Here is a 25,483-nt window from a genome sequence, read left to right on the forward strand (position 1 = left end):
GTGTACAACTGGTGTGGTGGCGAAGGCATCAGGCTAGAAACTGCATCACTGTGAGTTCTAGTCCCATCTTATACAGTACACAAAGCCTCCTTTGGGCCCATCCTTCTTCCTCGGCCTTGGAAAGGAGGTGATAGCCCACCACTTCTGGAATCTTTCCAAGAAACTGCAGGGTTCAGTCCAGCAGTCATCAGGAGTCAGTCCTGACTTGAAGGAGATGAGAGATGAGAGAGAGAGACAGAAAACAGAGGGTGAGACAGAAAGAGAAAGAGAGACAGAAGATGAAAGAGACAGAGAGAAAGAGAGGCGAAAGAGATGTGTGTGTGAGAGAGAGAGAGTCAGAGAAACGAGAGAAACAGAGAGAAAGAGATATGTGTGAGAGATGGCGGGGAAGAGATGAGAGAGAGTGTGTGTAAATAGAGGCAGAGAGTAAGATGAGAGATGGAGAGAAAGAGAATAGAGTTCTGAGAGAAAGATAGGAGAGAGAAAGAGAGAGAGAGATGAGAGAGAGAGAGAAAGACAGGAGAGAGAGAGATGAGAGAGACGGAGAGAAAGAGATCAGAGAGAAGAGATCTGAGAGAAAGAGAGATGAGAGAGAAAGAGAGGTGTGTGTATGTATGTGTGTGTGTGTGTGTGAGAGAGAGAGATATCAGAGAGTAGAGATCTGAGAGAAAGAGAGATGAGAGAGAAAGACAGGTGTGTGTATGTATGAGTGTATGTGTGTGAGAGAGAGAGAGATCAGAGAGTAGAGATCTGAGAGAAAGAGAGATGAGAGAGAAGAGAGAGAGGTGTGTGTATGTGTGTGTGTGTGTGAGAGAGAGAGAGAGATCAGAGAGTAGAGATCTGAGAGAAAGAGAGATGAGAGAGAAAGAGAGAGGTGTGTATGTGTGTGTGTGTGCGAGAGAGAGAGAGGGATCAGAGAGTAGAGATCTGAGAGAAAGAGAGATGAGAGAGAAAGAGAGAGAGGTGTGTGTATGTGTGTGTGTGTGTGTGTGAGAGAGAGAGAGAGAGAGAGATCAGAGAGTAGAGATCTGAGAGAAAGAGATGAGAGAGAAAGAGAGAGAGGTGTGTGTATGTGTGTGTGTGTGAGAGAGAGAGAGAGAGAGAGAGATCAGAGAGTAGAGATCTGAGAGAAAGAGAGATGATAGAGAAAGAGAGAGAGGTGTGTGTATGTGTGTGTGTATGAGAGAGAGAGAGAGAGGAGAGAATAGATATAGTAGACATAGACATAGACATAGACATAGACATAGACATAGAGAGGTATAGAAACCACCACAAGAACACAACGGATGGGAAATGTATGCCTGCTTGTTGGTTTTTCCCCTCTTTCTTCCCTGCCTTTTTTCTTCTATGTCTTTGGGCACAACCATCGCACGAAGATTTATGTGTTACAGTTGGCTAATAAGTTATATTTTAACTTATGTAGGTCAACAATGCAACCACCTGGGAAGTTGCTGCAGGTTACGTTTGCAAACAATGATGCCCATGGATTATGAATGCACAACTCCTTGGAGTCTACGAGATCAAACGGAAGGGATTGGGAGTCTCAAGTGGGTAAGTGGGGAATGAAAAAAAAACCCACAATTGGGGACGAGGGGGGTTGTCCAGAGAAAGAAATGGGCATGTCCATGGGCGTGGCTCTGGGCCAGGTTGTCTCTGGCATCGCCTGCTACAAAACTGAATCTGTCCATTCTCTAAGATGTGTCCCCACTAAGGTTCCTGCACTTAACAGAATAACAGAGTGGGAAGGGATCTTGGAGGTCTTCTAGTCCAGCCCCCTGCTCAAACAGGAAACCCAATACCATTTCAGACAAGTGGCTGTCCAATCTCTTTTTAGAAAACCTCCAGTGATGAAACATCCACAACTTCTGGAGGTAAGCTGCCATTCCACTGGTTCTCATTGTCACGAGATTTCTCCTTAGCAATAGTGGCAAATATCTGTAGCTCGAGTGTAGGATGAGGGTGAAGGTTCGTTCTCCGAGCTTGTGAGTTATGGGTTATGGATCCCCTAAACTCTGCTGAAGATGTTACCTAGCCTGGTAATGAAACATTTGGAAACCAACCCACAAGCTCGGAGAATGAATCCTCAGTCTCTGATTCCTCCTTAGCTCTAGGTTGGTTCTCTCCTTGATTAGTTTCCATCCATTGCTTCTTGTCCTACCCTCAGGTGCTTTGGAGAATAGATTGATCCAAGGGTGGGATTCAAATTTTTTAACAACCAGTTCCGTGGGTGTGGCTAAGTTGGTGGACATGGCTTGGTGGTCATGTTATTGGCTGGGCATGGCCAACTCAATATCACTCACATCGAGGCACGCATCTCCTCGCCTGGCCTCTCATGACTGTGGAGATGCTGCAACAGTCGTAAGTGTGAAAAATGGTCATAAGTCACTTTTTTCAGTGCCATTGTAACTTTGAATGGTCACTCCACACAAGCAAAGTACCAGCAAAGGAAGGGAAAAAAAAACTCCAGAGACATTCCTGAGACAGGAAGTCTAGTCCTGCGAAGAATGTAATAAGGGTTAACGGAGAGGCAGTTTTTGTAAGCAACACCAGAATGTTTCCTTCCTGCCTTCCTTACAGGATTAGGCCAGTAATTTCTTCTAACAACCGGTTCTCCGAACTGCTTAGAATGTTAACAACCAGTTCTAGTGAATAGGTGCGAACTGGTAGAATCCCACTCCTGGATTGACCCCAGCAGTGGGATCCTACCTGTTCCACTACCAGTTTGGTGATCACGCACATGTGCACACACACCTAACGCATGTGCAGCTTTCCTCACACCATCTGAGGCCTCCAGCACCAATCAGCTGAGAGAATAAAGAAGAGAAAAGCGCAGGGGGGGTGGTAGGAGGGCCGATCCTGCTCTTTTCTCTTCTCCTCTCAGCTGATTGTTGGAGGCTTTTTTTTATTTACTACCAGTTCAGCCGAATTAGTCCAAACCAGTAACATACCACCACTGATTGACCCCCCCCTCTTCTTTGCGGCAGCCCATCAAATATTGGAACACTGCTATGATGTCACCCTTACTTCTTCTCTTCATTAGAATAGAAGGTCCAATTCCTGCAACTCTTGTTCATATGTTTTACCCTCCGGTCCAGGGGTGGGATTCAACCGGTGTTACTACCGGTTCGGTGAGGGTGCGTTTTGCGCTCGTGCTGATGCGATGTGTGCTGCATGCGTGTGTAAATCATTTCCAAAATGATTTACCGCCCGGAGCTGTGCTGCCTGGAGAGCTGACAAGCACTGTGCGCAGATGCACAGCGTTTGAAAATCCTTTTTTTTCCTGCTTTTCAACCTCAGCTATGCCACGCAAAGCAGCTGAGGTTGAAAAAGCAAGAAATAAAGGACATCCAAGAGCCCGAATGGGCGGGTGGGGCAAACAGACAACCAAAAGGTCATCGCACCGAACCAGTTCAGTGTTTGCTGCTCTTCAGAGCTACCGGTTCTATAGAACCACACCAAACTGGTCGCATCCCACCCCTGCTCTGGTCCCCTAATCATCTTGGTTGCTATTCTTTCTCAAGTGCCAACCATCTTTTTTGTATCATGATGACCGAAGCTGGATGCAATATTCCAAGTATGATCTTTCCAAAGCATTATAAAGTGGTACTTTATTTTGCTTGCATTTCAGTTGCAGGCACTCCATAGTGGGGCCTCTGTAACAGAGGTGTCCTCTCTGTGGAAGATCCAGGTCCCTATATTCTTTGGTCCTCCACTATGTCCTGAGGAGCTTCTGTAAATAGAGGACAAAGATCTGGCTCAGGAAAAGAACATTTGGGAGATGCTAAGTTTGCATCCACCCTTACTGGATTTTTCCATGAGGGTTCACGCTGCTTTCGGTATGTTCTGTCATTCTGTAATCTCGGTATTTTTTTTTTTCAGTCTGTCACTCCAAGCTGTTGCGGATGGAAATGTCAATACTAAGTGCTATAAATAAATGTCCAAATTCCTCTTGGATCACATTTTTTTCCCTTTAACCTTTACCCTGTTTTTTTGTCGCGTTGATTTTTCTTCCTCTCTCACACGTACAACACTTCCACACCCCAACTAAGACATCTTTAATCCAATCTTACAGCTATTCAGTTTAATTTTCCAAGAAATTGCCATCAGCGTCTTTCAGCAAACTCTGTTCATCATCAAAAGGTTGTCTTGAGGTTAAAGAGATGGTGAGCAAGCAGAATCTCCTCCCAAACCTTGGGTTATTCAGCCAGTATCATAGATAACCAGAGCTTCCTGGTATAAAAGATAAAGGTAAAGGTTCCCCTCGTACATACATGCTAATCATTTCTGGCTCTAGGGGTCGGTGCTCATCTCCATTACAAAGCTGAAGAACCAGCGCTGTCCGAAGTCGTCTCCTTGGTCATGTGGCCGGCATGACTAAACATCGAAGGTACGCTGTTATCTTCCCACCAAAGTGGTCCCTATTTTTCTACTTGCGTTTTTACATGCTTTTGAACTGCAAGGTTGGCAGAATCTGGGACAAGTAATGGGAGCTCACTCCATTACGCGGTGCTAGGGATTCGAACCACCAAACTGCCGACCTTTCTGATCGACAAAGCTCAGCGTCTTAGCCACTAAGCCACCCCATCCCTTTGTATAGACAAGGATTAATAAAGAAGGGCCTCTGTTGGGAGGTCCAAAAATGTCCAGTTGTTGTGGCCGAGATGGCACAATCTAAATTCCAACCCTCAAAGCAAACACACAGTACAGTGTATTGAGGTTTATGAAACATCTAAGTTCCGCCTTAGGCATGAAAGCCAGCGGGGTGACTTTGGGCCAATGACTAGGAGACCATGAGTTCTAGTCCTGCCCTAGGCATGAAAGCTGGCTGGGTGATTTTGGGTCAATCACCAGGAGACTGTGTTCCAGTCCCATCTTAGGCATGAAAGCTGGCTGGATGACTTCGGGCCAGTTCCTCTCATTCAGCCAGTTAAATCAATCAATCATGCTAAATAACCACACTAAAATGCAAACAAAAAGATCCTTTTGATTTGTGCTTGTTTCTTGGCAATCACACGCGGTACTTTGGTGTTGCCTTCTTAGCAATGGTGCAAAAATGGTTTGCTGCTGCTTAATTCTGAGATTGTTTTCCCCCCAACTTCCCAGTCAAAACGTCAGCTTTGGGATTTCCCGGTGGTGCCCCCTCTAAAAACTTCCTAGGCCTAACCCAGCTCTTGAGGTCCACTTTGCAAAGTGGATTCAAATTCAAAACTTCTTTCCCTTCTTTGGTGAGCCCAGACAGATCTAAGAGTGGAAATAAATTCTTTGAAAAGAAAATTCCTGGGATGTGAAGTCTTCCAATACCTAAGGGTTTGCCCTAGAGAAGGGGAGGTTAACCTATTCTCTGAAACACCTGAAGGCAGGACAAGAAGCCATGGATGGAAACTAACTAAGGAGAGAAGCAACCTAGAACTAATGAGGAATGTCCTGACAGTGAGAACAATTAATCGGTGGAACAACTTGCCTCCAGGAATTGTGGGTACTGCAACACTGGAAATTTTTAAGAAGAGATTGGACAACACTGTCTGGAATGGTTTAAAGTATCCTGTTCAGTGGTGGTGGTATTTTACCAGTTTGAACCAGTAGTAAAAAAAAAAAAGCGTCCGACGATTACCTGAGAGAAGGAAAAAAAGATCAGCTGAAAGGAAAAAGAAGAAAAGAAGTGCAGGATCAGCCCTTCCACCTGTCCCTGCACTTTTCTCTTCTCTCAGCTGATTGGTGCTTCAGGCCTCAGCTGGTTTGTGTGGAAAGCTATGCACGCGTGTGGGGTGCATGCACCTGCATGCGATCACCAAACCGGTAGTGGAACAGGTAAGATCCTGCTGCTGATCCTGCTTGAGAGAGGGTTGGAGTAGAAGATTTTCAAGGGCCCTTTCCAACTCTGTTATTCTGAATTCGTGGCTAATGTTCCTACAGCCCAGCCTTGAGTAAGTTGGCTTGCGCGTTCATGGTTGTTCATTTCCAGCTACCATTTCAAGTCTTACATGGTTATGTTCTCCTCATGAGTAGCGAAAAGTTTTGTGGTGGGAAAGCTTCCACAGATTTCCATTTTATCCTTTTTTAGAAGGAAATCAGGGATTTATGGCAATTGGGCGATATTTTCTTATTTAGAGGATAAGCCCAAGAGGAACACAAGGTGTCAAAGCGTAACTTAAAAATACTCCACCCCACCCCCGCAACCAATTTAGATCCTCCATCGGATTTGTAGGGAGACTATTAGGAGGGAATTATTTCCTACCAACAACAAACCCGGCCCCCTGCCTCGTCAAAAATGACAGGACTGTGAGGATTATGCCAGGTCATCTCCTATTCGGTTCTCAAAGAAGGTTGTAAAACAAGGAGGGAGCCCAGTTCCTCCAGTCACACAATGCTAGTTTTCAACAACAAGCTGTTTTTCTGAGGGAGGGGAGCACACAGATGATCCCAGGCTGCAGCAATGCAACCCCAGTGTTTTCATTTGTCTCCCCCTTGCTGCATAAAATGGCTTTCACTGAGCGTTTATCGTGGCAGGAGGCCGCTCGCAATTCATACCTGGGTCATATTCGGAGTGACCCCGCAGAGGCTGCTCGCTGGCTCCCCTGAGGCGTTTCGTCCACTTGAATTATTCAGAGCCATGTGCTGAAAGTGCCCTTTCCACTGGCATATGTTTCTTTTCTTTTTCTTTCGCCTTTTCTTTGCCTCTTATTTCCTCCCTTTCTTTTTTCTTTTCTTCCTTCCTTCATTTTCTCTCTTTTCTCCCTTCCTTTCCTTCCATCCCCCTCCCTTTCTTCCTTCTTTTTATCTTTCCCTCTTTTTTCTTTCCCCTCCCCTCCCTTCTTTTCTTGTTTCCCTTCCCCTTCTTTCCTCTCTCCCTCTCATTCCTCTCTCTTCTTCCCTTTCACTCCCTCCCTTCTTTCATTCCCTCCTTCCTTCCTCCTTTTCTTCCCTTCATTTCCTTCATTCTTCTTCCTTTCTCTCTTCTTCTTTCTTGCCGTGCTCCTCTCTCTTTCCTTCCCCTCTCTTCTCCTCCCCTTCTTCCTTCCTTCTTTCCCCCCTCCCTTCTTTCCTGCCTCATTCCTCTTTTTCTTCCTTTCATTTCCTTCTTTACTACCCTCTTCTCCCTTCCTTTCCTTCCCTCCTCTTCTTCCTTTCTCTCTTCCTTCCTTTCTCCCCTTCTTCACCCCTCCCCTTCTTGTCCTCTCCCTTCATTCCTCCTTCCCTTCCTTTCTTTTCTTTCTCTTCGATTCTCTCTCTCTTCCTCTCTCCCTTCCCTTCCTCTCATTCTCTTCTCTTCCTTTCCCGCCTTCCTTCTTTTCTTGTCATTTCTTCCTCCCTGTCTCTTTCATTCTCCTTTTCTCATCCTCTCTCCCTTTTCTTTTTTGTCTCCCTTTCTTCCTCCTTCCTCTCCCCTCACTCTCTTCCTCTGTCCCTCCCTCACCTTCAAAAATGTGTTAGTTCTCCAACCCGTTAATTAGTTACAATAAGCATTACAATAGAAAGTGATTTGTTTCAAAGCAACAAATGAAAGCCTTAAAAAAGTACCTTTAAACAATTGTCGAATGTGACAGCTCTGGGAAACCAAAAAGGCTTTGTGTCAGGGGAGATGGAAATGAGGATGGGTGAATCTACTTATTTGTTTCTCAGATTGTATAGCCTCCCATCTGTTACAGTACCCCACATTTATAATCCTCTTATAACATGTAACAGCGCCTCAGCAGTGCTGCTTTCTCTTTCTCTTGGGTGCTGGCTAAAGAGAGATTTCTTTGCCAAAGGCTCCTCAGCCTGGTTTAATTTGCGCTTCATCTGTCTTTCATTTTTACTGCTGTTTGTAATTAGCTGCTGAATTTTAAGAGGTGCAGAAGATTCTTGGATGCCTGATGCAGAGAAGCAAATGGCACCTCAGACGTGCGTAAAGATACCCACAAGCAGTTCGCTTGTTTGTTGATTTGATTGATTGAAGACATAATTTAAGGTTCCCATTACCAATTTAGATTCTTTAACTCCCACAAGCTTCTTTTCTCCAGCTTGGAAGTAGACATACAACAACAGCCACAACAAGCCATGTTATATCCATATCAACTTCACAGCGCCTAACCTAGCATTAGGGGCTGGACTTGGTTTGTGCGATGTGAATAGTTGTTTTTACTGTGGCTATTAACCAAGACGGTAAGCTTCGATTATCTGCAGTGTAATTCTAATTAGCCTTCTATAGCAGAGTTTCCCAATCTTGGCAATCTTTAAGACAAGCTGTGGAATTCTGGGAATTGAAGTCCACGCATCTTAAAGTTGCCAAGATTGGGAAGTCCAATTCTATACTTCCCTCGATGAGAAAGTTGGGACCTCCAGAGGTTGTTGAAATGCCCCATCTAATATGACCCAGACAAAGGAAAGTTGGGATTTCAGCAAGAACTAAGATGTTTCAGGTTCCTCACCCCTTTGTAAGCATCACAACTCATCAGTACAATACAGAGCAGAGGTGAATATTCAGCAGGTTCTGACCAGTTCTGGAGAACCAGTAGTGGACATTTTGAGTAGTTCAGAGAACCTGCAAATCCCACCTCTGACTGGCCCCGCCCACATCTATTCTCTGCCTCCCGAGTCCCAGCTGATCGGCTGGGTCTTCTTTGGTTGCCCTGCACAAGAGAACGGAGCTGGAAAGCAGGTTATTGGGGTGGGGAGGGAATGGGGATTTTGTAATAACCTTCCCACAGGAGCGATGAAGGAATGGGGATTTGACAGTATCCTTCCTATGCCAAGCCCACTAAGCCACACCCACCAAGCCATGCCATGCCCACCAAGCCACACCCACAGGACCGGTAGTTAAAAAATTTGAATTCCATCACTGATACGGAGTAATATGGAGAATGCTTTCCAAACCTCTTAAAAGAGATTGAAATCAAGGCAGGATATTCTCTCAGCACTGAAAAGAGGGGAGAGTTTGTCATATTTTTTCCCAGAAGTTTTCCAAAACTGGTGAGCCGCAACTGAGAAACCTGTCACACGAATTAGAACCTTTGAAGACAAAGAAGGTTGCTATCTCCTTGGAGAACATCTTCAAAAATCTGAAATCAGTGATACGGTTCCAAAGGTATCCATCATAAACCACAACAAAGTCAACATGACAGCACATTCCTCATGACATAAGGGATAACGCATAAATGACATTGTTATACATCTGGATGCTTTCAAATTTGGGTGTTGGAGAAGACTCTTGAGAGCTTCTTAGGACTGCAAGGAGGTTAAATCAGTCAGTCCTAAAGGAAATCAACCCTGGAAGGACAAATCCTGAAGCTGAAGCTCAAATACTTTGGCCATCTGATGAAAAGAGAGGATTTATTGGGAAAAGACTCTGATGTTGGGAAAGATGGACAACAAATGGAGACGGGAACAGCAGAGGATGAGATGTTTAAATAGTGTCATCATCGCAGTGAACATGGATTTGGGCAGATTCCAGGCGATAGTGGAGGGCAGGAGGACTTGGCATGCTGTGGTCCATGGGGTAGTGAAGAGTTGGACATGACTTAGTAACTAAACAGCAAACAACAACAAATCAGATGTGGGCTGCTGCTGGTTCGCACTGGTTCTGGCGGACTGGTAGTTAAGATTAGGTGCAGTTTGGCAAACTGGCAAATCCCACCACTGGCTGGCTCGCCCCTACCCATTTCTCAGACCATTTTCAGGTTGTTTTGGGGCCCTTTTCAGGTTGTTTTGGGGCCCTTTTCAGGTTGTTTTGGGGCCCTTTTCAGGTTTTGGGGCCCCTTTCAGGCTGTTTTTGGCCCCAAACCAACCTAAAAATGGCCTTAAAATGCCCCCCAAATGGCATGCAAATGACCTCCAAAATGGCCTCATTTGGGGGCCATTTTCAGGCCATTTCTTGGGCCATTTTTGGCCTGAAAATGGCCTGAAAACAGTCTAAAAATGTATTGAAAATGCCCCCCAAACAACCTGAAAACAGGCCGCAAAACAGGCCAAAAAAATAGGCAGCCAGTGGTGAGATTAACCCCAACCGGCTGAATCTTACCTCTTCCTTTGAGGTGAGTGGCTGGGAGGCAGGGCTGGGTGTGATGAATGACATCCCCCTCCCAGTCACATGACCAATCGGCCACGCCTACCCAGCCAGAGAACAGGTTGTTAAAAAATTTGCAGCCCACCACTGCAACAAACGCATTTGGAACACAATGTCGTGACACACATGTCATCATCTGTCTCATCATTGCACCACCATCCCTATTGTCTCTGGTCGTGTCCACTGCCCTCTGCTCATTTCACTTTGATCTGGATGAATGGACCTCTTCCTGCTTGTGGCTTTCTAGATCTTCTTAGATTTCATTTCCCATCACTTGTCTTGTTAGAGCAGGGGTGGGGAACTATGGCCCTTTTATGAATTATGGACTTCAACTCCCAGAATTCCTGAGCAAACCATGCTAGCTCAGGAATTTTGGGAGTTGAAGTCCATAAGTCATAAAGGGGCCATAGTTGCCCACCTCTGTGTTAGAGCAAGGGTGCCAAACTCAAAGTCAATGGGCTACATTTGACCTGCAGGGTACTTAAATCTGGCCCGCGAGACCATCCTGGAAATAGCAAAGGACTGGCCCGCTGTGCGTCTGCTAGTAAAAATGGGGCTTATGGGGGCCACACATGGACCCCCACATCCATTTTTGGCCTGGATGACTTCTTGCAGCAGAGTGTCCATGCTGTCTCCCCTGCCCCCACCAGGAAGTGTCCATGCCATCTTTTCTGCCCCCCTCGGCCATGGAAGAGAGCTATTCTATTCTATTCTATTCTATTCTATTCTATTCTATTCTATTCTATTCTATTCTATTCTATTCTATTCTGTTCTAAGATAAGATAAGATAAGATAAGATAAGATAAGATAAGATAAGATAAGATAAAGGCTGACAAGGAGTGGGAGTGTGGCTCCGTTGGCTGTGGAGGAAACTGGGGAAGGGCAAAGTCTGGCTGGGCAGAGCAGGAAAGATGTAGAACAAGGGAGAGGGACTTCAGAGGAAGACCCAGGCCCACCCCCTCTTCATCCTGGGGCACGCAGGGAGGAGCAAAGAAGAGAGCAATGTAGGTCGCATGGGTTACGGGGAAGGAAAGGGCCCTGATTCATTTCATTAGCCACAGCTGGGAAGAGAGTTTAAAAGAAATGCCTGCTGAGTTTTAGCAGCTGCTGGGAGCAAACGTGAGTTTATCTTGTGTTAACTTTGCTGATCTGCATTGCCAACCGTGTTGAGTTATTGCCATGCCTTCACCTCTGGAATTCTTGTTCCTGTCCTACCAGACTACTTACCTCCATTTTGCCTTGATTGGACTTATATTTACAGTTTTTGTTGACCACGTTTTGGACTTGATTCTCTGCAGCCAAAGGCTGTTCCTGGGAGAGATTTTCTCCAGCCAGAAGGACATTGGGGGCAAAATTAGAGCTAATAAAGGGACTCCTACTGATTATCTGACTGTGTTGCCTTTGTGCCACGCCCTGGGTCATCACAACAACATTTTCATTCACCCCAGGATACAAACTTAAATGAATGAAGCCTGTGCTTTATCGGCACGAGGAAAGCCTTTGACTAATTTGTCTCTGTTCAGAGTCCAAAAACCCAAAACCTCGTGTTCAACAACCATGTGATAATTCCTCGTGTGTTCACCCCCATCATAAGAGCTCATTCATTACATTTTGCATCCTATGACTATCGCTGAAAACAACTCAGAGTGGCTGGCTGTTCGCTACAGGGCTACATTGCTTATAAAAGAAGATACAGGTATACAGGTAGTCCTGGACTTATAGCAGTTCACTTAGTGACCGTCCAAAGTTACGACACGAAAAAGAGTGAGTTATGTCCACTTTTCATAGTTACGACCTTGGCAGCATCCCCGTGGTCGTCAAGTGATCAAAATTCAGATGCTGAGGTATGACAGCTGCAGTGTCATGGAGTCATGCAATCCCCTTTCTGCAACCTTCCAACAAGAAAAGTCAGTGGGGGGAACCAGATTTGCTTAACGATGGGGTTACTCATTTAACAACTGCAGTGATCCACTTAACAAATGTGGCAAGTGAAGTCGTAAAGTGGGGCCAAACTCACTTAACAAATTTTTCACTTAGCCACAGAAACGCTGGGCTCAACTGTGGTCGCACGTTGAGGGTTTACCTGTACTGTGGTCTTTGTTATAAAGTACCTTGAAAAGGTAAATCATAATCAGCAGAGGAGACCATGGCTCAACATCAGAACCAGGGGGCACCAGACGGTTGTTGTTGTTGGTTGCAAAGTTGTATCCAACCCATCGTGACCCCATGGACAACGTTCCTCCAGGCCTTCCTGTCCTCTACTGTCCCCTGGAGTCCATTTAAGCTCACACCTCCTGCTTCAGTGACTCCATCCAGCCACCTCTGCCGTCCCCTTCTTCTTTTGCCCTCAATTGTTCCCAGCATGAGGCTCTTCTCCAGGGAGTCCTTCCTTCTCATTACGTGGCCAAAGTCTTTGAGTTTCATCTTCAGGATCTGGCCTTCTAAAGAGCAGTCAGGGTGGATCTCCTCTAGGATTGACCAGTTTGATTGCCTTGCAGTCCAAGGGACACACAGGAGTCTTCGCCAGCACCATAGTTCAAAGGCCTCAATTCTTTGGCGCTCAGCCTTCCTTATGGTCCAACTTTCACAGCCATACATTGCAACTGGGAAAACTGTAGCCTTGACTATATGCACTTTTGCTGGCAGGGTGATGTCTCTGCTATTCAGTATGCTGTCTAGATTTGCCATAGCTTTCAGACACTCAAAAACCTTAAAATACAAGATGTATGATCCAAACTGATGACCTTCAAAGGCAGACTACAGATTACTTAAAGGACTTCCCATCCAACTGAAATCTGAAGGTTTATCTTTGGTCAAAGGTAGCCTCCCTCCCCGCTACTCTATACATGTGAAAGGTTTTTGAAGACGCAGGCTATGAAAAGCATTGATGTTTGGATTGAAATTTGGTGTTGGAGAATACTGTGGGGAGCCAACCAAACAAATGGATCATCAAACAAACCAACTCAAGGTTCTCAGTCGAGGTACAAATGACTAGATGTAAATTATCCTATTTCGGACACATTATGTGAAGACAAGGTCTATAGAGAAGTGATGGAAAAGATGGAAGGGAAGGGAAGAAGAGAAATCATCATGAAGAAAAACTATGTATGTAGTTAAAAGTCTGTAGAGATTCTCAGTCATCCAGGTCATGGTTGTCCCAAAGGTGTTTTTTCAGGAGGCAACTGGATTTTATTGTTTTTTCTTTAGAACACATTTCGCTTCTTATCCAAGAAGCTTCTTCAACTCTGATTGAATGGTGGGGAATGGAAGGATTTATATTCCTTGCAGACAGCTGGTAATTTGCATCCTTTTAGAGGGTTGCTGAAGCACTTGGAGTATTTTCTGTGTCCTCGTGGTTACCTGAGTGGTGCTTCTGGTTCCTGTAATCTGCATTTTTTTTTCCTCTGGAAATCCATTCCTACTCCCACACCATTCAAAGGCTGTTCATCCCAAATTGCATAGCTAAAAATCTGTAGTTGCTAAAAGTCACAATCAACTCAATTTATATGCTATCTTGAGTAAGATTAGACAGAAGACAGCATGAAGTGATGACAAATCTTTCTTTTAATATGATGAGCAGTTTTTTAAAAATCATTCAGTCAAGACCTCTTTGGAATTTGAGAACATGTATCATGATTACAGTCACAAAATGGCTGCCACAGCAGGTGAGTGGAAACACGCCTATTCATGCAATGCTATCATAGTGAGCACAGCCAGTTTCAAAGCACTTTTTTAGCAGAAGATAAACTAATGCAGGCATGTCCAAAGTCCAGCCCAGGGTCAAATTGCGGCCCATTTTCAAATTTTGAGTAGCCCGCAACCTCTTCTCCCCACTGGCTCAGCCTGTCACTCATCCCCGCCGGCCGGCGTTTTTCCCTTCACCACACAACGGTTTGGTCCCCACACATTTTCACCTCACCAAATCTGGCCCTCCTTGCAAAAAGTTTGGACACCCCTGTACTAATGGGTTTACATTCCAAATTTTCCCGTAATTCTCTGTGATGCTTATTTTTGTTTTTTTCGTTTCCCCTCTGAAGAGGTGGGCCTATTTCCAGGCAAAACCTGACCTGCATCGCTATTTTGCTATATTGCAAGGATGCTTATTGTGGCAACTTCAGAACATCTGGATAACCCCTTTAGAACTTTCAAACAGATGTTCCTAAAATGTATTTTTTTTTAATGTAACAGAAAGGGGAAAGACTCTACCCACTAAAAGAAGAGAAGTCACTGTACTGATTCTATTTATTTCTAATTAAGATGTACTGTAAATGAAATGAAGCCCAAATTTAATTTTTGATTCAACTGTGCCTCTTTGGGGATTGCATTCTTTTTTCTTTTTTTTGGCAAGCTGTTGCAAAGCTGAGAGCGATTCTTAGCTGAGAAAATATTGTATCAGCCCTGGCTGATGGGATTTCTTGAAATCCCAAAGGGATCCTTGCAAAGAAATACGATGCCAAAGGCAGGAAACATTGTTTTGAAGAACTACAATTCTCCTTTCCTCTTTTAAAAATAACGTTCAGCAGGCAGGGTGCAATTGGGTGCCCTTGGATACTCTGTTTAGATGTCCCTTGTGTCTGAATACCGAATTATTTTGCTTGCTTGAAATGGGGGGGGGGGAGGGAGGGGGAGAGAGAGGCACAAAATACTTCCTGCTCCCTGGCTCACTGCATCTGTTCCCAGGGTTATCGTTTCTCCAAAGACAGGCGTTGCAGCTTCAACACAATTTTTCTGTAAATTGGCTGAATTGAAGACAGCAATTGAAGCTCTCCCTGATGTTGTAATGCTGTTTATTTCTGCTCGATGTACAGCCTGCCCCACCCAAATCAATCTCAAATCTCTAGAGCTTTTAAACCTGGCTCGCAAATATGAGCTGACTCCCAACTGTAGATACATCCTGTTTGTAACAGCATAGGACCAAAGGGGAGATTTGGGATCATTGGCTTGGACTCAAGATTGATTCCTGCCACTTGGGTTCAATATAATTTCCCTGCCAGAAGCTGCATGCATATAAAAACCAAAATATTTACAAAAGAAACCGACCCTTACATAGAGATCTTTGCTCTCTCATCTACCTTTATTTTATGTTATCTCTAAATCAACGTTTCTCAACCTTGGCAGTTTGAAGATGGGGGGACTTCAACTCCCAGAATTCCCCAATGACCTGGGGAACTCTGGGAGTTGAAGTCCACCCGCCTGCCAAGGTTGAGAAATGCTGATCTAGACTGAGGAAAATCAGTCTCTGTTAAGCTTTTTAAAACACAAACTTACTTTTGAGGGGTCTCATAGTGTCCAGATTCTTGCCTACGTTTAAAACTATAGGTTTTTTTGAAATGGATTGGTGAGATGTAGGCGTTCACATGTCACGATAAGCTATTAAAATTGGTTCCAATGTCACCATTGGCTGTGAATATTGATTGTGCTTTATTTATTTATTTTTGGCAAGATTAATATTTTTCCTTTTCAATTTTGGGCCCTTGTGATGGCATGATACCATTGGAATGGACAGAGCTAACAGATAACAGATCATCAGAGTTGTATGGGACCTTGTAGGTCATCTAGTCCAACCCCCCGCCCAAGTGGGAGACCCTACACCATTTCTGACAAATGGCAGTCCAATCTCTTCTTCAAGGTCTCAAGTGATGGCGCTCCCACAACTTCCGAGGGCAAAGCTGTTCCATGGGTTAATTGTTCTCACTGTCAGAAAGTTTCTCCTTATTTCTAGCTTGAATCCCTCCTTGTTCAGTTTCCATCCATTATTCCTTGTCTGGCCTTCGGGTGCTTTAGAAAATAGATTGACCGCTTCCTCCCTGTGGCAGCCCCTCAAATATTGGAAGACTGCTATCATGTCTCCCCTGGTCCTTCTCTTCACTAGACTAGCCAAGCCCAGTTCCTGTAACTGTTCTTCATGTTTTAGTCTCCAGTCCCCTAATCATCCTGGTTGTTCTTCTCTGTACCTTTTTCTAGAGTCTCAACATCTTTTTTATAGTGTGGTGACCAAAACTGGATGCAGTACTCTAGGTGTGCTTACTAAGGCTTTATAGAGTGATATTAGTACCTCACTTGATTGTATGTGTCTGTTAATGCAGCTTAGAATTGCATTGGCTTTTTTGGCTGCCGCCACACATTATTGACTCATGTTTAGCTGGTTGTCCACTAAGACTCCAAGACCCCTCTCACAGTTACTGCTATTAAGCCTGATTTCACCCAGTCTATATGTGTATTTTTGGTTCTTCTTGTCTGAGTGTAAGACTTTATTTTTCTCTACATTGAATTTCGTTTTGTTAGATAGAGCCCAATGTTCTAGTTTGTCAAGATCTATCTGGATCTTGAGCCTATTGTATAGTGTGTTAGTTATTCCTGCCAACACGTTTTAATAATAACATAAACATGAGGTGGGACAAGATTTATAGACGGCATCTCCTTTGAGCCATTTGCTTGAGAATCGGATAAAGAATATTTTGGAAGGACATCTTGAGTTCACATCTCCGGCCTCTGTTGTGAAACTAATTCCAGAGTTTGGAAAAACATCAAGCCGGAAAGCTGAATTGCTACTAGACATCCAAAGAGATGGTTCTAGGCTGGAAGGATGAACTCTATGATTTAGAATACATTTTGAATACGGTACACCTTTATTGTTCACAAATGTGATTACTTTTGGCCGTGTCTAATATACAACATTAATATCAGAATAATTAATACCGCTATGTCACTGGCAATTCATCCTTTCCTCTGTTAGAAATAGTCAGGATAATGGAATACTGTGCACAATATGCTGATAGAATTGGAAAGGGATTTCTCCACAGTTCCTGTATATGCATTTCTTTTTACCGGTATTTATACATCTGTTATCTTCCCCTTAATTAAAATCCACCTGAATGAATAGTTCTGCAAGCCAATGTCTTTTTCCACCGATAGGAAAGATTTGTAGATTTCATATTGTGAATGCCAATTCGTCTAATCTAAAGCAAATTAAAATCAGAACACAAAAGAAAGTGTAGTAATCACTGAAAATTCAGAGTTAGGCCCTGAGAGAACCATAAAATGCAGGAACCAATAACAAAAAAAGCCAATTTCATTTGAATAAAACTTGAAATCAGATTACAGGTAGTCTTCAACTTACGGCTACAATTGAGTCTAACATTTCTGTTGCCAAGTCAGACATTTGTCAAGTGAGTTTTGCCCCTTTTTATGACTTTTTTTTTGCCACAGTTCAGAGGTGGTATTCAGCAGGTCCTGACCAGTTCTGGAGAACTGATAGAGGAAATTTTGAGTAGTTCAGAGAACCCACAAATACCACCTCTGACTGGTCCCACCCCCATCTATTCTCTGCCTCCTGGGTCCTCTTTTGTTGCCCTGCATAGAAGAACGGAACTGGAAAGCAGGTCAGTGGAGTGCAGAGGTGGTACTCAGCAGGTTCTGACCAGTTCTGGAGAATGACAGAGGAAATTTTGAATAGTTCAGAGAAGCAGTAAATACTACCTCTGACTGGAAATTTTACAGTACCCTTCCCCTGCCACACCCACCAAGCCACGCCCATAGAACCGATAGTAAAATTGCTTGAATCCCACCTCTGCCACAGTTGTTAAGTGAATCACTGCAGTTGATCAGTTGATATCAGGGTTATTAATTGAATCACTTTTCCGCATTGATTTTGCTTGTCAGAATGTCGCAAAAGGGGATCCCATCACCCTGGGACACAGCAATGGTCATAAGTATGAACCAGTTTGCCCAGCATCTGAATTTCGATCACATGGCCATGAGACTACTACAAAGGTCGTAAGTGTGAAAAATGGTCATAAATCGCGATGGTCATAAAGCAGTTCCTTCACATGAACGATCCAATTTTACAACCCTTTTTTTTGACAGCGGTTATTAAATGAACATGGCAGACGTAAAGCAAACGTCAGGGAGAGATTAAGCGAATGTTGCAGGCATTAAGTGAACACATTGTTAGGTATGGGGCATTTTTGCCCAAAACTGGAAATAAATGCCAATTTTTAACAAAAAATATCATTATTGTGGTCACGTGACTGTTAGACACTACAAACAGGCATAAATACAGGTCCGTTACCAAGCAGAACTTCAGATCTAGGACATATGAACCTTTTAGGGGATCCACCATAATTTCAAATGATCGGTAAGAGACCCATCATAAGATGAGGACTAGCTATATTTAAAAACCTGTCCACCGTCAGATGAATAGGTCCATATCTCTGCAGGAACACGAAGCAGGACTTCCCATAAAGCAACACATAGGTTGAAGCTTCTTTCACGGGAAGGCCCAACAGATTTCACTTTTATATCCATCCTGATGTTTCTCCGGAAGTGGTTGATTTCTTCAGGTGCTTTGAAGTTACTTCTCCTATTTCTTCTTTTGAAATGTCATATTTATAGGTTCTGGATTTTCCTTCATTATTTTCTATTGTTTTCCAGTTTTAAAACTATGGTATCTATTGTAAAGTGCAAGTTAACTAATTTGATAATCCAGGTTTTACCATTGTGCCATTCCAAAGGGGTTTTTTTAGGGAGAAGAGGAACCTAAGAATTTTTTTTTATAAATTCCATTAAATCAGGGGTATCTACTGGAATAGTGTCCCAAAAAAGGCAAGATGATGGCAACATCTGTGAAATCAAATCTTTCCTTTTTTTTTTACATGCATCAAGAAATATAAAAAGGGGCAGAGCTTTAATTGCCTGCAATCTTCACATTTTTTGAGCCTATTCCTTGCCATTGAACACTCCTGCATTAAGTGCTCGATAGAATTCACTTCAAGAGCCTGCTTGATATACTGGTTAAGCAGTGGTGGGATTCAAAATTTTTTACTACCAATTCTGTGGGTGTCGCTTAGTGGGCGTGGCATGGCTTGGTGGGCGTGGTTTGGCTTGGCAGGCATTCAGGGGAAGGATACTGCAAAATCTCCATTCCTCCCCACTCCTGGGGGAAGGTTACTGTCATGCCCCTGTTAGAATCTGACTCCAAGGGAGAAGAGGAACAGCCGACAGGGAGTGGGAGTGTGGCTCCGGAGGTTGTGCAGGAAATTGGGGAAGGGGACAGGCCGTCTGGGCATTCAGAGGAAGACCCAGGCCCATCCCCTCTTCATCCTAGGGCACGCAGGGAGGAGCGGGTAAGGGAGAAACATGAGTGGCGTGGTCTATGGGGGAGGAAAGGGTCCTGATCCCCTTCATGGGCTGCAGTGTGAAGACTATTTAAAAGGACAAACTGTGCGTGGCCCAGTGCTGGAAACAAAGTGTGAAATAATTCTAGTCTTTCAGTTCTTATCTGAGATCTGACGTCCTTCCCAGTGTGTATATTTCGATATCTGTGGACGTCCTCAAGCCTTTATCCTGCCTTGTCTCATTAATTGCTTCAGTGTGGTTTGTGTTGTTTTTTCTATTTATAATTTATATATATTTTGAGTTTGAACAGAATTTCTTCCTTTTTGCAACTGTTTGTGGGGGAGTTTTTTTCTTCAGTCCATGATAATTGGACTTTGAAGCCAAGTTGAAGGAATTAAAGGGACTTCACCTGTTTTTTGTGACTTTGTTGTTTTTGTATGCCACCCTGGGTCATCACAGTTATTGCAAAATCCCATTCCCTCCCCACCCCACTAACCTGCTTTCCAGCTCCGTTTTCCTGTGCAGGGCAACAAAAGAAGGCCCAGCCAATCAGCTGGGACTTGGGAGGCAGAGAATAGATGGGGGCGGGGCCAGTCAGAGGTGATATTTGCCAGTTCTCTGAACTACTCAAAATTTCCGCTACCGGTTCTCCAGAACTTGTCAGTACCTGTTGAATGCCACCTCCGTGGTTAAGGCACCAGGCAAGAAACTGAAAGATTATGAGTTCTAGTCCAGCAGTCCCCAATCTTTGCACTTTTGGGGACTGTGGAGAGGGGAACTGGGCATATGAGCAGCAGGCGCATGCATGCAGCTCCACTCATGCAAGAGAGAAATGTAGCCTATGGAGCATCATTCATTTGAGTGGAGCTTCGCACACACCCCAGCCCACCTCTTACACGGCCTGGTTCTAAATAGTCCACGGCCCATCTGTGGACCATGGCTTGGGGTGGGGGGGGGGTGAGAGCCCCTGTTCTAGTCCCAAGCACAAAGATAGCTGGGTGACCTTGAGCTGGTCACTGTCTCTCAACCCTAGGAAGAAAGCCATGTCAATCCACTTCATAAATCTTACCAAGAAAACTGGCAAAGATTTGTCCTGGCCACCACTAGGAATCAACACTGATTCAAAGGCACCAAAAGACAAATAAACAAACAAACAAAAAAAATACTTTACTTCAGAGCACAAAAATGCCATGAAGAAAAATAGCAATGCAAACATAGGAACAAATGAAATTGCAAACATTCGTCTCCCAGAGGCGCTCGATAGTGAGAAGGGCTGCATATAAATTTAATACATTTAGTAAATAAGTCAAATCCATGTTAAGTAGTGTAGTAACCAGTGAGATGTGTTCTGGGTAAGCAAGCATAAGCGTGAGGCTTGCTGAATTTTTTTGCCCACTTTTTTCAAAATCTGAGATTCTTTGGTACATATTTTTGCAGGAAAGACATGTCCAAAACAGTTTATTTTCTTCCTTTCTTAAAGATTAGGGGGGGTGGGGATGATTATGAAATTAAAGGTAATTGAAAGAAGACTGCTGCTAATCACTGGAGAAGAAAGTTTAAAAGGGAGGATCGTTTGCCTAGCCCAGACACAGAAGGAAGGAGAAACATGAAAATCGACTTCTTAGCCGGCTATGCAATACTGCTCCTCTTTCTTCCCCCAGGTATGTAGAAATATCCGGGCCAATGTAGATTTCAGAGGAAGATAGTTTGATTTCTTGGTTTACTTACTTATCTATTTGATTTATAATCCAGGCTTTTTCAAGGCGGCTAACAAACTGTTAAAAGTAGAAGCAGTTCAAAATGTAGACTGACAGAAGAGAATAACAGAATAACCGAAGGGACCTTGGAGGTCTTCTAGTCTAACCCCCTGCTCATACCCATTGCAGGAAAATGGTTGTCCAATATTTTTATTTTTGCGAGTTATGGAAATAGATCCATGCACGCGCTCACATTTCCGGTTCTGCGCTAGGCAAACCGCTTGTTACATTATGTGCAGCCCATCACTGGAGGCTTTCAAGAAGAGACTGGACTGCCATTTGTCAGAAATGGTGTAGGGTCTCCTGCTTGGGTAGGGGGTTGGACTAGATGACCTACAAGGTCCCTTCCAACTCTGATTATCTGTTATCTGTTACCTCTGAACACAGGGGTCAGATTTTTCTTTTGCAGTTACTAAAACCTCAGTCTCTTAAAGGCCCTTGGATTCATTTGGACTTAAGACAGGGGTGGGATTCAGCCGGTAAGGACCATTTTGGGAGAACTGGTAGTTCCAGGGATGAGTTGGCCCTGCCCACCTGCCCCTGCGCCAATCTGTCCTATATTTCCTTTGTTTGAAGCCCAGCTTCAAGGCGTGGCAGAGCAGATAGCTATGCCTCAGCTGTTGTACTCACCGGGGCTGCAGTAGAAGGTTGAATCCCACCACTGACTTAAGAGTTGAGATAGGCAATGGAAAAACAGTTGCAGTGGGAAAACTTAAATCGATTTCAATTGGACAAAAAAGGGCCAAGATGAATAAAGATGGGGCCCAAATATATTTTTGAAACAGAACTGGGGTGGAACCCTCCGGGCCCCACTTTTCCATTCCTTGAATCTCCAGAATTCTTTGCAAAAAAAGGAGTCAGTTCTGTTTATTGCAATAAATAAATATTTTATTGCAGAACGAATAAAATATTGGAGACAAAAATGTGATTTGGTGGCATTTTTGCAAAACTCTTAGGTAGGAGTAGTTGAAACCTCATTGATTTTAAGGCCAAGAAGTGAAGATTAGAAGAAAGTGGGAGTTATGGGGGATTTCTGATCTCGGTTGTTTGCTTATAGACCTTTCATTATCCAATTCGATAACAAGATCAGTGCCAGAAATCTCTTTGAAGAAACTTTTTTGAAGGTGAGAACATGTTGTGTTGGAAGTTAAAACCCACCCCTCTCCTAGAAAAATGAAATATTTTAGGATATACTAAAAAGGCAGAATATTTCCCCTAAAAGAGAAGTAGAAACTCAGCCATAAATTGAGAACTACCTGCCCAAGTTCTTTGGTACTTCGCTGGAAGCATTTGTCCATCCTGGACTCTGCTTGTAAGTTGTTGAGAAGACATTTAGTGTAATGGTGAAAGTGATCAGACAAGGGTCAGCTGTTTTTATTGGATAAACTTGAGTCAGTCATCATCTCTATGCATTATTATGATTCTTGATGAATCTATTTTTTTTCTTTATGTACACTGAGAGCTTATGAACCAAAGACAAATTCCTTGTGTGCCCAATCACATTTGGCCAATAAAGAATTCTATTCTATTCTATTCTATTCTATTCTATTCTATTCTATTCTATTCTATTCTATTCTATTCTATTCTATTCTATTCTATTCTTTCCCTATTCTATTCTATTCTATTCTATTCTACTCTACTCTACTCTACTCTACTCTACTCTACTCTACTCTACTCTACTCTACTCTAAAGTACCCACCTTGAGCTGCAAAGACTTTTTAAAATAATGAAGAACAAAATTCTGTCTTTCTCTTTGAAGAGAACCATGAACATTTTAAACTCAGAATTTTTTTAAATAGGATAGGTTAGGTTTCCAGAAAAAACGATGCCAGTGTGTTCTAGTCTAGTGTGCTTCCTAGGATTCTATTTCTCTCCTGACAAAATATGATGCTTCAGCTGAACTATTTTAGCTCTGTCTTGTGATATCACAAACTTCTGTGGAAGACAAAACTCCATTGCTGTTTGTCTCCAGGATCCCCACTGCGATGTTACAACTGCCTCTTCCCCACCATCTCCCCAGTGGATTGCTTGAAATTCGCCACGCCGTGTGGCCCATCGCAGAAATGCCTCACATCCGTGTCGAAAGGTCATAGAGGTGATGCCGGCACGTTCCTCGTCGCTTCTGCGAAATGTTTTACGTTTGTATCCTACTCCTTCGAAAGCCAGGAAAGAAAATGTGGGGCAGCTTAGATAGGAACCCCAATAGTACCCTCGCCCCTTTGATTCTTCTGCTAAGAGCATTTTGATTGGGTCAAACGCAAATGGGCACCAGAAAGTTACCGGAGAAATGGGAGGCACACATCAAATGCTTGGGGGGAAATCTCCCATATGGTCCTACAAGAAAGATTGGGTCAAAGACAATGAAATTGTTTTAAGGCTTCCCCAAAAAGCACTAAGCAGACTCTTTGTCCCGGCAAAACCCCTTTTATTAAACGAAGGTGAATTTCTTGCATTCACATTCAGCCGAAGGCCTGGCAAACAGTCTTTCAAAGGTGTAATTAGGGGCACAGACCTTATCTAGCCTGGAGAGCTGCCAAGTAAATATTTTCAAACGCAGTGCTGACAAGGAAGGACTCAGCACAGAGTCTCTGAGACGCACAGACAGGTCTTCACACTGCTGCAATGAACGAAGGAATGAATTGTTTCTTGCAAAAGCCTCCTTCCCTTTTCCCTTTTAATCCCTATGGGAGGAGGCATTCACCGTTCACCTGTGGCCTTACTCCCACATCAACCCTTAGTTCGTAATTGTTCTTTTCTTTTGGTAGCTCTGTGCATGTGCACGCAGGGAACCAGCTCCAGCTGCTCCCTCGCCTCACTGCTGTCCAACTCCGAAGGCAGCTGATAACTGCCAGCCTGCCCTGGCCCCATCTGTGGCTCTGATTCAGAGCCCTCATCTGAGCCTTCCTCAGCCTCCAGGACTGGCCCATATTCCTCCCCAACCTCCTCACTGTCCAAGTCTGCTGCCAGTTCCGCAAGCCGCCACCAGGCCACAACAGAAATGCAAAGGCGATGATTGCACAAGCGTGGTGTTTGCGATGATCTTCCATCTGGCCTTGACTCTCATTTCTCTCTCCCAGGTGCCCTTGAACTGGTGATCCACGAGAAGACCTGTGGGGATCCTTCCATGTGTGGAGCTCAGGGCATTCGAAATATATTGGGGATCAATTTCACCTACAGCACTTTCTGCTGCTCCACTGACCTGTGCAATGGGGTGGCTGGAGAGTTCAGTGCCTTCTGGAGGCTGCTGGTCTTCACCCCATTTTTGTTCGTGCTGGTCTATCTCTGCTGAGCCATCCCAAAAGCAGCCCCATGAGATGGCACATTGTTATCTCCTCTTTAACTCAATAGACCTGGGAGCCCCAAAATGCTACCTAGGAGGAACTCAGGCACATCCTATCCTCTTCCTTCCCTTTCTTGGGATACTTTCTCAGTTTTTCAGAGGGAAAATAAAGAATTTATAATCTGCTTGATTCTATCAACATTTCATTAAAAAGGAGATGGAAAAGCTTTCTGACAATAAAGGAACTGAAAAAGTTCGCTATCCCTTTGGTTTATTTCATTATCCTTATCGAGATTTTGCTGCCTAAATCTGAAATGTGAACGGTTGTGTTTTTTTTTCATCAAATTTGCATGCCACCCAACTCTCAACAATTCTGGGAGGGGCAAAGACCTCTTTCGTGTGTTTAGTCTTTATTTAACAGTATAACACATTTCAACATAATGGATCGATGGTGGTTTAACTACTGAGTAATAGCAACACAATAGCACTTAGATTTATATACCACTTTACAGTGCTTTACAGCCCTGTCTATGCTGACAAAGTCAGCATATTTGCTCCCAACAATTTGGGTCCTCATTTTGCCCACCTTGGAAGGATGGAAGGCTGAGTCAACCTTGAGCCTGGTGAGATTTGAACTGCCAAATTGCAGGCAGTTGGCAGGCAGCAGAAGTAGCCTGCAGTGCTGCACTCTAACCAGTGCGCCACCGTGGCTAATACCAATAAAGAAGTAGTTAGAGAAATCATGATATCTTTAAGAACAGAGATCAAAGTTAGTGATCTAGCATCCCACAAAGAGGTGCTAGAACTGTGTAGGAAGAGAGAATTCAAAATCCACAGCATGCAACACCTTTATTCGATCAAAAAAAATCACTGCACTGTTTCCAAGAATGTTTCATGTTTCAAAAATGATTAGAAAAAATGAAGAGGGGTGAGATTGGTCAAGAACCTTCCAACATGCACATCAAGAAAAAAAAAACTGTGCTAAGGCTTTCCCAAACTTGCCGAGAAGAGAAAACAAGTTCAGGAAACCTATATTTTAAAGGAAATGTGTTCCACCCTTTGTAAGATACCCAGATCCCTTGAATGGCAGAAAACAGTACTCAAAGAAATATTATTTTAGATTAACAAGCATGAATATTATTTTATTTTATGCACTGGGCAATCTCGCAAAAGATATACATTGTAAAAATAATTGCCCCAAATCAAACTTTCTCAGCCTCTTTTCTTGGAGGCAATTCTTATCATCTCAAGATCTTGGAGCTAAAGTCCACGACAGCTAGGAAATAT

The 25,483-nt window shown here is 43.7% G+C and overlaps 1 protein-coding gene across 7 annotated transcripts; it reads left to right on the forward strand.

Annotated features, from left to right (window-relative positions):
• Positions 1 to 1,429: 1,429 nt before the first annotated feature.
• Positions 1,430 to 24,450, forward strand: LOC148126773 (uncharacterized). 7 transcript variants are annotated; one of them, XR_015741563.1, is made up of 5 exons: positions 1,430 to 1,551; positions 4,295 to 4,387; positions 17,705 to 17,818; positions 22,889 to 23,011; positions 23,994 to 24,450. XR_015741563.1 is itself a non-coding variant. In XM_087923360.1 (5 exons), exons 3-5 carry the CDS (start codon positions 20,766 to 20,768, stop codon positions 24,203 to 24,205), a joined length of 390 nt encoding a protein of 129 aa, XP_087779486.1. In that variant the 5' UTR covers positions 1,430 to 1,551; positions 4,295 to 4,387; positions 20,640 to 20,765; the 3' UTR covers positions 24,206 to 24,450. The 7 variants fall into 7 exon arrangements, 3 of the variants coding, with proteins under 3 accessions (XP_087779486.1, XP_087779485.1, XP_087779487.1); XR_015741564.1 differs by having other exon boundaries at positions 17,705 to 17,815; XM_087923360.1 differs by lacking the exon at positions 17,705 to 17,818 and adding an exon at positions 20,640 to 20,820.
• Positions 24,451 to 25,483: the final 1,033 nt, after the last annotated feature.

This window comes from Pseudonaja textilis, chromosome 2 (genome assembly GCF_049901715.1).
Source record: "Pseudonaja textilis isolate UNSWEBS1 chromosome 2, rPseTex1.2, whole genome shotgun sequence".
NCBI lineage: Eukaryota > Metazoa > Chordata > Lepidosauria > Squamata > Elapidae > Pseudonaja > Pseudonaja textilis.